At 39.6% G+C, this 12,714-nt stretch overlaps 1 protein-coding gene across 7 annotated transcripts in view; it reads right to left on the bottom strand.

Annotated features, from left to right (window-relative positions):
- Positions 1-12,714, bottom strand: part of FGD4 (FYVE, RhoGEF and PH domain containing 4) — a 208,875-nt gene that overhangs the window by 16,599 nt on the left and 179,562 nt on the right. For all 7 annotated transcript variants that reach the window (XM_032432820.1, XM_032432821.1, XM_032432825.1 and 4 more), the window contains 3 exons: positions 8,641-8,779; positions 5,701-5,759; positions 5,222-5,368 (listed from right to left, as the gene is read on the bottom strand). In XM_032432820.1, coding sequence (XP_032288711.1) covers positions 5,222-5,368; positions 5,701-5,759; positions 8,641-8,779 — 345 coding nt within the window. The remainder of the gene's footprint in view (positions 1-5,221; positions 5,369-5,700; positions 5,760-8,640; positions 8,780-12,714) is intronic.

Here is a 12,714-nt window from a genome sequence, read left to right as displayed (position 1 = left end):
CCTCATGCCCCATTTCTAGTCAACAATGAACAATCCCTGCTAGTCAGAACCAAACAGTAAGTTTGGGGAGACATTTAATTCACTTTTGAACACACTGAAACATACAAAAGGAGGAAAGGCTAAATACTTAGGTTAATGTGTAGGCGGATTCCTAAAGAAGGTCCATACTTATCTTCTTCCTCCTTCATATTTGACACTGCTTCTAGAGTTACATATCTGACACTGCTTCTAGAGTTACATATATTTTTCAAAGACAAGAATAACTGGGGACTTAAACTGTGCACTACGTAACCTCTCATGTCTCAGGATTATTATCTATAAAAGTCACTGGTTATTCAGAGAATTAAATCCAGAAAAATGTCCTGTTCTGCCAGGTTCTGTTTGGCTCCACAGAGCCATCAAGAAGAGAGATGTGGATGGACTTTTAAAACATTTCCACCGGTTTATGTGACACTGCCCATTGTACTCATTCTGAAAGCAAATTTCTTATCTGTTGTTCCTTGTATGTTATTTTGCAAGTTCCTGTAACCAGTGTCATAAATTTCATTTCCTCACTGGATACCATAGAAATAAAAGGGTAATAAATACACTTTAGCATTTCACATTTACATTTCTAGAAGAGAACCCTAAAGACCTATCATCAACTGTTCACTGCATTCTAAGTGTGGCAATCTCCAGCCTCACTGCAGTACATAGGATTCAGGGATTTGAAAACACTCTGAAAGGCTCTCATCACCATCCCAGTTTGATTAAGGCAACAGCTTGCTGCTAACTGTTCCTGTTAACATTTTTTCCCTATCTTGTATGAAGGCCTTCTCCGAAGGGGATTTGGTCAAGGCTGTGAGTAGTGCTGCAGAGCAGCAACCAACATGCACAAGGCTCAACTTTCTTTCTTTTTTAAAGATTTATTTATTTGACAGGGGGAGAGAGAGAGAGAGCACGTGCGAGCAGGGGCAGAGGCAGAGAGAATCCCAAACAGGCTCCATGCCCATCACAGAGCCTGACGTGGGGCTCAATCTCACGGCCCTGAGATCATGACCTGAGCTGAAATCAAGAGTTGGACACTTAACCAACTGCGCCACCCAGGTGCCACAAGACTCAACTTTCAAGATGGCAACCACCACCTCATGTTTCTGCAAACTGAGTGACAAATGTAATGTTACAGCATAAAATTTCTGAGTTATCTAATACTTGTACTTAAGTTCACTTTATAAAATTCAGCAAAGTCTTGTTATTTTATAGAAACATAGTCCATGAATATGGAAGTTCTAGGCATTTGTTTTTTGTGGTGACACTCATACAAGATGACAGACTATCTTATAAATGATATGTTTCTCTTTCCATTTTATGCTTGCAGGATTATGCTTCCCCGATTACAGATGCTTCCTAAGTGGGACTTTACACTCTAAACACTCAATAACTATTTATTGACCTTATATAATTCATATCACAATCTACTGCAAATCAATAAATACCATTTTTCTTCTTCCTAGAGGTCAAAGTAAGAGCATAAGGATATAAAATATTGTTTACAAAGCAGTAGATGCCTTCTGTTCCCTCTGTGAACCTTGCTCCTGGGGCAAAAGCCACGATCACCTTCTGTGTGGGTTTCCGCCGGTGCTCAGAGAGGAAGTCAGAACAACTGCACGACCAAGTAGATGGCTTTCCCTTTCAGTGCGGGAGATGGCTTTTTATCCATGGCCAGAAGTAGTTACAGACATGTGATCTCTGGCTGGTGGAGCAAGCTCTGAAAGTGCTAAGCTAGAAGCTAGCCCCGATTTTATTAAAAGCACAGGGGGAGTCCCCCTTCCTGATCTCCAGTGGTCCTCAATTACTTATTTCAAGGGTCTTGAAATATTTGAGTGAAACAATTCAATGTCATGTTTCACCAGAGACAATTTCATTAAAGTTTTTTTAAAGTTTGTAAAAGTACATGGTTGCAGAAAACTTCCACTGCCTGCTCTGTATTCAAAGTTTAAATGAGTCAAGGGGGAAAAACTGAAATCTGTCAAGCTATAAGGAAATAAAGACGAGAACAACAAAGGGCCAAGAAAAAATCTCTTGGGTCATTCTACAGGATAATTTGCGGATTTTTTTTTTAAACTTTCAGATGTCAGGTGTGGTTATTTAATTTAGTCAACAAAGTATCCTGCAGTAATTGAAAAAAGCATGGTGTGGAGGCAAGCAAATGAGCAAACACGTGAAGGTCAGCTCCAGGTTGAAATCAGATTCTACATGCAATTTGGCTTTTTAGAGAAATGTAAGATCACCAGAGTAGGATACAGAAAACTAGCCCTCATTTTGTTCCTAGAGACAGAGAAAAATAAAAACGGTACTTCTGAAGTTTCTATACACAAAAAACCAAGATGTTCTATCGGAAGAAAAGCGTGTTGTGAAGAGAGTGTGTGACAAGGACAGTGCAGGGGGTGGAGGCGGGAGGCGTGCAGGGATTACTAGAATGGACCTACAGAAATGCTTCTAAGATGGTCTTCACAAGACGAATGCGGCTTTCCGGTAACTGCTGCTCTAGGACTCTGTTATCCCGGGAGGCAATGGCAAGAGAGGTTTGATAGCTCATAATAACTGGAACAAGATGGGTCCTTTCTTCAAAGTCACTATGGCTGTATTCCCCCAAGGCTCTTTGCCATCTGTCCTCCAAATAGCTGCTTAATTTGGCTCTGCAACAAGGTGTTCAACCTTAAACTATTTCCAGAATAATTCTCAAATGTGAAAATTAAATCCAGGCAATTGGTTAAGACACAGAGCTAGAAACTTAACTACCGAAACTATAATATAATCCAGAAGAGGGGAAAGGAGCACTACCTAAGCACCTAAAGGAAGGGTAAAGGCAAAGGGAAGACATTAACTCCTATGCATTTTGCCCAAAATAGTATATTAAGTATGTCTTTTTAATCTGTATTTTTGATGCTTTGACATCTTGGGGCTTTGCTGACAATGGAGGGACTTGTCCCTCTTAGGGTTACCCACTTCCTATAAGTAGTAAATGACTCACCTGCAAGCATGCCTTTCATATGGAAAGCAACCCATCCAGAGCCCAACCCCCACTGCCTCCTTTCTTGAGCTCTTCCTGGGCCAGTATTCCCCTGCCCTCACCCCTCAGGGCCAGGTACCAGACAACAGCCCCGGTACCCCAGAGCCTGATGGAATTATTTAAACTAGCAAATCCTAAGCCTGTTTATGCTGCTTTGCCCATTCCTTCTCACTGAACCCACAATAAAGGCTCTTGCTCACATTTTCTGCTTGCTCCCTCTGCCCCTTATGGACCCTGCTGCTTTCTCAGGTAACCCCCAAGGTATGGCATGTCTCTCCTTTTGGGAATCTGTGAGTATAACGATGTTTCTCATGGCAACTGTCTCCTGATCTGGTGGCCTCACCACACCTGAATAACAAAACCTGTATTTCAAATAAATAGACCTCTGAACCCTGACAGGACATCATAATCCTTGCTTTACATAACCTCTGAGAGGTGAAGTACTTTTGTTGAGCTCAAATGAAGATTTTTACAGTTATATGGACAACATCTATATATTTTTTAAAATTATCGAGACGTAATTCATATAACATAAAATTTACCCTTTTAAAATGTACAATTCGTGGTTTAATACAGTTGTAAATTGTGCAGTCATCATTACTTTCTAATTCCAGAACATTTCGTGACTCCAAATGGAAACCCTCTTTCCATTTCCTCTTCCCCACCAGCCCCAGGCAACCACTACCTACATCCTGCCTCTCTGCATTTGCCTACTCTGGACATTGTATATAAATGAAATCATACAGTATGGGCTTTCGTGAATGGCTCCTTTCACTTGTCACAGTGTTTTCAAAGTTCATCCATGTAGCATGTACCAATATTCTCTTCTTTTTTATTGACATATAACATTCCATTGCATAGATATACCACTATATCCATACGTCCAAATATTTTGCCTACTACGAATAATTCTGCTGTAAACATTCATAAACATGTTTTGTGTAGACATATATTTTCAATTTTTTTTTTTTAAAGATTTTATTTATTTGACAGAGAGAGACACAGCGAGAGAGGGAACACAAGCAGCGGGAGTGGGAGAGGGAGAAGCAGGCTTCCTGCGGAGCAGGGAGCCCGATGTAGGGCTCGATCCCGGGATCCTGGGATCATGACCTGAGCCAAAGGCAGATGCTTAACGACTGAGCCACCCAGGTGCCCCATCAATTTTCTTGAGTTACACAAACTCGGGAGAACAGCTAGGTATATGGTAACCAAATGTTCTTTTTGAAAAATGAGAGATACTGAACACCCCTATGCATGATATTTAGTCCCTGTAAGTTTTCCTTGGAGGCTGTAACCAGAAAATGAAAACCTATAAGCCCCCAGTTAAACTCATACTATGGCTGGTGGGAGGACTGCCTTGCAGCACAAAGTCAGCCTCATGACCAATGTGTCTCTGTTTCTGTGCCTCTAATAACAATCCTGACAATAGCTAACATTTACTGAGCTATTACTCAGTGTTACCTTATTGTTACTCCATGTTAGCTATTACTGTGATTCTTATTATACCAATAGATACAGAAAGGAACTGGAATTAACAGAGACTAAAAACATAATGGCCTGGATGCCCCAGGAAAAGCTCTTACATTTGAGATAAGCCGCAGACTAAATGTCATTTCCAGGAAGTAAAGGAAGGGACAGGGACCAACTCCAGTGAAAAGGAACTACATGGCAAACTCACACACTTTTCACAGAGATATTTTAGGCACAAACTTCACAACCTTGAGGATACATTTCCTCAAATTGGAAAGATCAAAAGTGGTGATCAGAGAGAATTAGGAAGAGAACTCTGGTCAGAAAGTGGTACCCATTAGCCTATAAGAATGAAAGGAAGAGTGAATCTGAAACAAGGAAAATTTGAGAAAACATATCATACCTCCCCCCACACTGATAGCTAAGATCATCATGGACAGGTTAAACTGTCTTCAGTTGTGTGTTACTAAGGTAACTGACACGTGGTAAGTACACAGAAAAATATTTTTTAAATACTTTAAGATTTGTGTCCTTGAAAGAACAAGTTTTAGTTATGAAGGAATTTCCCCTAACAGTGTTGATTAAACCAGGTCGGACAGAATTGCTTTGGTGAGGAAGCAAGGATCCTACTTTTCCAAGATGTACAGAACAACATTTATGAATTATTCTTATGTGACCGGCTCACACTATAATACTCACTAAGAAAAGGTAGCGTTCTTGTGCTGATGTGTTCCGAGCAGCTAGTTTGAGGATCTGTCCCTCTTTTATTAGTTCATTTGAAGGATTTACAATGTCTTCTTCCTCTCCCAACATCTCATAAATCTCTAAGAGTTTCTTTAGGTTCTCCTAGGAAATTAAAACAAAACACAGCAAGACCAAATAAAGGGAGGTTTTACCTTAGTGGCTTTAATAATACCATGACCTTAGCTAAAATCTGGATAGTTCAGAAGGGACTGGGACTAAGCATAAATTTGGTATAAAATGTGTCAGTTATGAGCAAATTGAAACCTAGGAGAAGAGGGGAGAGGATTATTCCACATAACACTAAACATTTAATAAAGAATCTTTTTTGTTCACCAGTATCAATTTGTTTTTGTCCAAACCTGCAGATAATATTAGGTTATGTTACTGACAATTATCTAACTAGAAGATTCCCATCTCCTTTGAAAAACACTTACCATTTTTCTTATTGCACTATTAGAATGGCTTGCTGCTGTAGATATAATTTCAAGTGATTCTAAATGGGAAAAAAGAAAATTAAATAAATGTGTTTTGTTTTTTCTATGCTACTAAAGAGCTGAATAACATATACTACAATAAGAAGAAATCCGAGACCGATGACCACATCTGACACCAAAAGCAGGGGCAATTTCCATTTACAAAACAGATACTTTAACAAGTTGATTTGTAAGCAGATTACTTGGAACATGAAGGACATTTCCCTGTAAATAAGTCATACACAACTATACAGATGACCTATATAATGAACCTTCAAAATTAACAAATACATGTACACTAGACTGGTAAAAGGCACTTTGCCAGACACTTTCATATATATTATGTCACTTCATTCTTTTTTTTTTTTTTTTTAAAGATTTTATTTATTTATTTGACAGAGAGAGGCACAGCGAGAGAGGGAACACAAGCAGGGGGAGTGGGAGAGGGAGAAGCAGGCCTCCTGCCGAGCAGGGAGCCCGATGTGGGGCTCGATCCCAGGACCCTGAGATCATGACCTGAGCCGAAGGCAGATGCCTAACGACTGAGCCACCCAGGCACCCTTATGTCGCTTCATTCTTACACAACCTCGAATGGAGAGTCCATGAGCTAGCTCCACTTGGCAGATGAAACAAATGGCAAGTGATGTGGCTTGGTTAAGGTCACACAACTATGATACTGTGGGGCCACACTGGGACACCTACATCTTCTGGTTCAAAGTTCTACAACATTTCAGCAAGAATACTGTTTTATGAGTTTTATGAGCAAATTAACCACCAAGCATAACCAACTTTCTTTGGGAAAACACACTCACAGTTCTAGTCTTGGTCAGGTGAGGGGGAATCCACTGATGCCAATGCTGATGGAAGGTTTTGTTGCTGAGCAGGTGGTAGGAGAGATGGGAATGGGAACCATCTGGTAAGGGCAAGGTAGGAGCTCCAGCACCGCTGGTGAAGAGCTGTGGAGGCTGAGGCCTCCTGCTGGATCAACCCCAGGGAATGCTCTCAATCCTAAATCATGACCTGCTCTTTCTTTTCTATCTTATGAATACCGGCCTGATTAATTCCGTTACCGCAACAACCTCATTACTTCTAGACCAAATACTCTGTCTTCTTTGTTCCATGGCTGAACAGAATGCACTTTTGTTGCGTCCTCCTCTACTTTGGGTCTCTAAAAGCACCTCTGTGATTTCCTTACAATTTTAGTTTAAGGAGCAATCGGCAACCAAAGAGAGTAATAAAATACCCTACAGCGTTGTTAACCTTCTCATTGTTGACACTGCCAGCTTAGGGCAAGTCTAAGTCTTTAAGTATAGAAGAAACTGAATTTTTATTTAGACTTTGGAGGACTATCCTGACGGGGGCAATTCTGTGCATTCCCTAGAGGATCCAAGGTAGAGGGAGACAGAAATAAAATAACCTGGGATCAGCAGTTGGAGGAGTAGCAGTGGTGATCCCACCTTCAGTCCTACCACTAGTTCTGCCACCAAAACCAGCCATGCAGCCCAGGTGAGTGGGAAGTGGGCATGAAGTGGAAAGTGGAAAAAGTCAAGTCAGGATAATTCTAAACTGTAAAGGGGGAAAGGGAAGTAGAGAAGTTCCTATGGTCATTGACTCACTTGGGTGGTAGGAGAAATGTATCAGAGAAAGCCTCTGTTCAAAAAAAAAGACCCAGGCTGCCAAGACGAAAGACTGTATTCTGTGCTCCTCATCTCTTACCTGGGTACACTTATAATAAAGACAAGAAATTACTAGCAAAGTACCAATGTTTCAAGATTGTACAGCAGCATAGTTAGTTCTTGACACTAAGCCATTTCTATCCCTTAAACTTGTATTCTACCCTTCAGTTACTTGATTTATTTTTTTTTTAATTAAAAAAAAATTTTTTTAAAGTAAGCTATACACCCAAAGTGGGACTTGAACTCATGACCCCTAGACCAAGAGTCACATGTTCTTTTGGCTGGGCCAGCCAGTTGCCCCCTTATAAATTTTTTTTTTTTTTAAAGTAAACTATACACCCAATGAGGGACTTGAACTTATGACCCCTAGGATCAAGAGTCATATGCTTTGATTTTTTTTTTTAAAAAGTACATGAGAGGGGCGCCTGGGTGGCTCAGTTGTTGGGTGTCTGCCTTCAGCTCAGTTCATGATCTCAAGGTCCTGGGATCGAGCCCGGCGTTGGGCTCCCTGCTCGGTGGGAGGCCTGCTTCTCCCTCTCCCACCACCCCAGCTTGTACTCTCTCTCCCTGCTTGTGTTCCCTCTCTCGCTGTGTCGCTCTCTGTCAAATAAATAAATAAAATCTTAAAAAAAAAAAAAAAGTACATGAGAAAGCTAAAGTATTGAAACTCCTGAGCCTTAAAAAAACCCATTCGTTAAGATCTAAAGAAAAAATAGAAAATAGCTAGAAGAACGGGAGTAAAATTTTCCCGGGAAAATGTTAACTGACACTACAAAGCATCATTTTCTCTTCTCTTTTAGGGTAGGTAGAGTCAACTTTGCTTAGGTTATTTTTACACAGTAAATGTCATTTTAGCTCTCTGGTATGCATCAACCTATCTAATTAACCAGCAGCACCAGTAATTCTGAATGGTTGTATTCTTCCTGTGAGAAGGTAATTGTGTATTGCTATTCCAGATGTCTCTAAGACTATAGTTTCAGATTTCTGAGTTAATGATTAACGTGAAATCAGCATGAGAAATGTGATTTGCATTGCTCTAAACCTGTGATTTGGGCTCAGAAGGGCTTGCCTAATTGAGATGTTGATGACAATTTCCAGTGAGGTTATTTTTTGGCAGCAATATTTTACTAAATTGGCTGTGAGACGTATCTTGCTCTTTAACCACAAGGCTGCCAGGTCACTTGATTACCCCATAATAGAAAGGGGGCGGGAGAGAAGCATTTACTTTTAGCATCATTCCAGTCGGGAGAATCAGAGGGCAATTTCCTTAGGTAGTCCTTCAGGAGCATCTCATACCGGGGAATCCGCTGAACAGGTTCTAGCATGTGATGCTGCAAAGTCAAGCTCCCACAGATCTTCTGTTTCTACAATGAGAAAGGTTTTTGAAGAAAGATTTAAAAATGAAATTGGCCCATCTAAAAACTCACTGTCATACAGAACTTTCATCAAGGACAGTATTTCCCTACAAAGTGTGGTCTGTGGACACTTGCATTAGATCGATCTAAGGCACTATTAAAAATGCAAATTCTGAACCCTTTCCCAATCTATGAAACCAGAATCTCTGAGGCTAAGGCCTGCGAACATGCATTTTAATATATCCCAGATTCTTACAACATTAAAGTTTGAGGCCCACCAATCTAGTCTAAGAACAGAAAGAAAAATCAAGCAGAATTTTAAGGAAGAAAATTCCAGATTGCTGGCAACCACTTCAATTAGTCACTAGGAGGGTTTGTGTGGTCACATTATTGAATCATACTCCAGAGATTTTTGAAAGATGCATATATTTAATGAGGTTCACAAGCACAACAGTATTACATGACTTTGGACTCAGCAGAAACTATTTAATAATAAGGCTACCATAAATGTCATTTCTTTTGAACTTAAAAAAGACTCCACATAGAAGAATGACAAGACCTGAGCATCTTATTATCTCTCACAAAATTTTAGTTTTTCATTAGGCCATGCCAGTCTTTTCCATTAGAAACTGAACTCTGTAAATAGATCTCCTTTTCTTACAGCAAAATTGAGTCTATAGCCCTTATTTTTTTTTTAAAGATTTTATTTATTTATTTGAGAGAGAGAATGAGAGAGAGCACATGAGAGGGGGGAAGGTCAGAGGGAGAAGCAGACTCCCTGCCGAGCAGGGAGCCCGATGTGGGACTCGATCCAGGGACTCCAGGATCATGACCTGAGCCGAAGGCAGTCGCTTAACCAACTGAGCCACCCAGGCGCCCTATAGCCCTTATTTTTAATAAACTGTTAACATAAGACAGGGAAAAGATTATTTGAAAAATAAGATGTGTTCTTGTTCATATTAAACAAATGAAGAATCCCGTTAAAATACTTATTGAACTCATACCATGATCAAGGCACTGTCAGGTATAAAAGTTGTATTAAGACATGATGTTTGCATTCAAAGCAAACAAGAAACTAAAGCCTTCACAGACAAGAGAGCATTGGACATGAACTCTGATGAGGGCAGCCTCTGGTGGGAAGGGAAGACAACCAAGGGACAAGTGCCCAAAGAGGGACCATGGAGAATAGGCCAATGGCAGTGGGCGCACACACACACACACACACACACACACACGGGATGAGGAAGAAAAGGTAATCTGGGGTAATAAGTCAAGCTGAGTTTAGACTTGCTTCATCAAATGCAGGTTTTCATGCAGGAGAGTAGTATCATTAGATCTGAGATATATTAAGATTAACTTACTGCAGTGTGGCTTTAGGGAGATGTGGGGAAATTAGTTTGGAAGTTATGGTGTAGACCAGGAAAAAAATGTATAAAGAGCCTGAAATCAACATGGAAGCTGAAGAAATAATAGCTTTCTTTACTACAGTATAAAATACTAATGATATAAGTTTAGTCATTTCATTTGACTTTCTCCAAAAAATCTATTGTATATGTGTGTAGGAAATATATATATTATTATATATTATATGTATAGGAAATATAGGAAAATATTACTGATCTCCACATTTTTACATGAAGAAACTGTGGCTCAGAGAAGTTAGAGTCTTCTGAAGTTCAGTGACTAAGCGGCCGAATATTAAACTTAGTTGATTGATTCCCAATGCACTATGACAGTTTAGAGGTAGGAAATGATTAGAAACAATGACCCTAGAGGCATCTGTAGGACATGATGGCTAAAGGCCCAGGAACATGAGGGTGTGAAGGCCAAGAAGAACACGAGGAGTCAATCAACCCTGTACTCTGTCCACATTACAGTTTAAGCCAAAGGGGCTAGTAAAAGAATCAAAGGAGCCAGAGTTCAGAAAGGTAGATGAGTGCTTAATTGTGAGAGAAGAAAAAGAAAAAAAGTGAATGGAAAGAGGAAGGACTTTTGTCTATGGCTGAGGGAGGAGACTGGCAAAATCCTCCCTGGAAAAAGCAACTAGAAAGCTGGATAAAACTGATAAAACAACCATTTCAGCCATCTGGAAATTGACCAAAGGCACAGAACAATCTGAAAAGCGTTTATGCTTTAAAAACTGTTGACCTTTGGGTAAGAACAGTGAGAATTTGTGGCATTCCGGCCTGTGGTCCCACCCATTCCTCCCCTAGCAAATGAAGATTCAATGACTGGAAGGTTCAGTTTGGGTGGGACTGGCTGTGAGGACTGGCAGTGTCTCTGCTAAAGTTGAGGGCTCATTAGATTTGGAGTGTGGGCAATGCACACACCCAGCAACACTGTCAGTGAAAGTGAAGGTGGGCAAGTGGGGAAGACCAATGGCTCTACTAGCCTGAAGCTGTGGTTGGAGGTGGGAGGTTAGATAATAATATTCTTGGCTGAGGCTGTGTGAATGATCAGCAGAGAGAGATGAGAGCTTAAGCCAGCACACCCTCTGGGCCACCCTGAGGCTATGAACATGCAGACAGGAGATGTAAAAGGGTCCAGTGGACTTGAAAATGGTCTGATCTTTAAATGCGTTCCCCTATGCATAGGTCCATCAGGAGGAGACAGTTTACTGGCTCTAGGTAGTTTAGTCATCTCTGTTCAATAACTGTTTGACCCTTAACCTACACAGACAGAGGGGCAATGCCTAGAAAGCTGGGATCACATATACACACACACGAATATTAAACCATATGCTGAGTAGAGACATTGGCAACTGCACACCAGAGGAGAGACAGATTTTATAGATTGAGTCTAAGCAAGTTACTAAACAAACAAAACTAACCAAAGCCTCTTTCAGTGGGGGAAATCAGAATCCAGAGTTGCCACAATAGGTTATCTAAAATGTCCAATATTCAGCAAAAAAAAATGAGACATTCAAAGACATAGTAAGCTGTTACTATTTACTAAACTGAAAAAAGGCAATCAAAAGAAATTGTCTATGAACACAGATACTGGATGTAGCTGGCAAAGACTTCAATGTAGCCATTATAAAAATGTTCAAAGAATGAAAGGAAATTGTATTTGAAAAACATGAAAAGTATAATAACAATGAATGCACAAATCGCAATTTCCAAGGAGGAAACAGGCATTATAAAAAGGACCAATGGAATTTCTGGAGTTGAAAAGCACAAGAGCTGAGATGAAAAATGCACCACTGGGACGCGACAGCAGATTCCAGACGGCAGGAGAAAAAAAAAAAAATCAATGAACTCAAAGAAAGATTAATAGAAATGATACAATCTGAAGAACAGAAAAAAGATTGAAGAAAAATGAATCATCTCAGAAACTTGTAGAATAACAAGAATACCAACATATGTGTAATTGGAGTAAATTATTTGAAGAAATAATGGCTGAAAACTTCTCAAATTGATTAAAAAACCCTATACATCTAAAAAATTCAACCCTAAGCAAGATAAATATAGAAAGAGTCACATTTGACACCTTATTCAAATTGTTGAAAGACAAAAGCAAAGAGATAAATTTGAAAACAGCAAGAGAAAAACAATTCATCACATACAGGAAATATCAATACAGTTCCTAACTTCCCATATAAAACAATAGAGGACAGAGCACAGTGAAATGACATTCATTTTGCTGAAACAAAACAAAACAAAACAAAACTATTAACCAAGAATTCTGTATCCAGCAACACAATTCAATAGTGTAGAAAAAATAAGGATATTCCCAGATAAACAAAGACCAAGAAAATTTGTTGCTATCCAATCTCTGCCTTACGAGAAACACATCATTTTATGTGGAAAGGAACTTACTTCAGAAATGATAAATATATGGGTTAATACATTTATAGATATATTTTCTTATATCCTCCCTTCTTCCAAAGACATAAAATTATATAAAATAATAATTATATCACTGTATTACTGGATTTAAAACCT

This window comes from Phoca vitulina, unplaced genomic scaffold (genome assembly GCF_004348235.1).
Source record: "Phoca vitulina isolate PV1807 unplaced genomic scaffold, GSC_HSeal_1.0 scaffold49, whole genome shotgun sequence".
NCBI classification, from domain to species: domain Eukaryota; kingdom Metazoa; phylum Chordata; class Mammalia; order Carnivora; family Phocidae; genus Phoca; species Phoca vitulina.
Note: the sequence above shows the minus strand (reverse complement) of the source record. Positions and strands in the feature narration are given on the sequence as shown.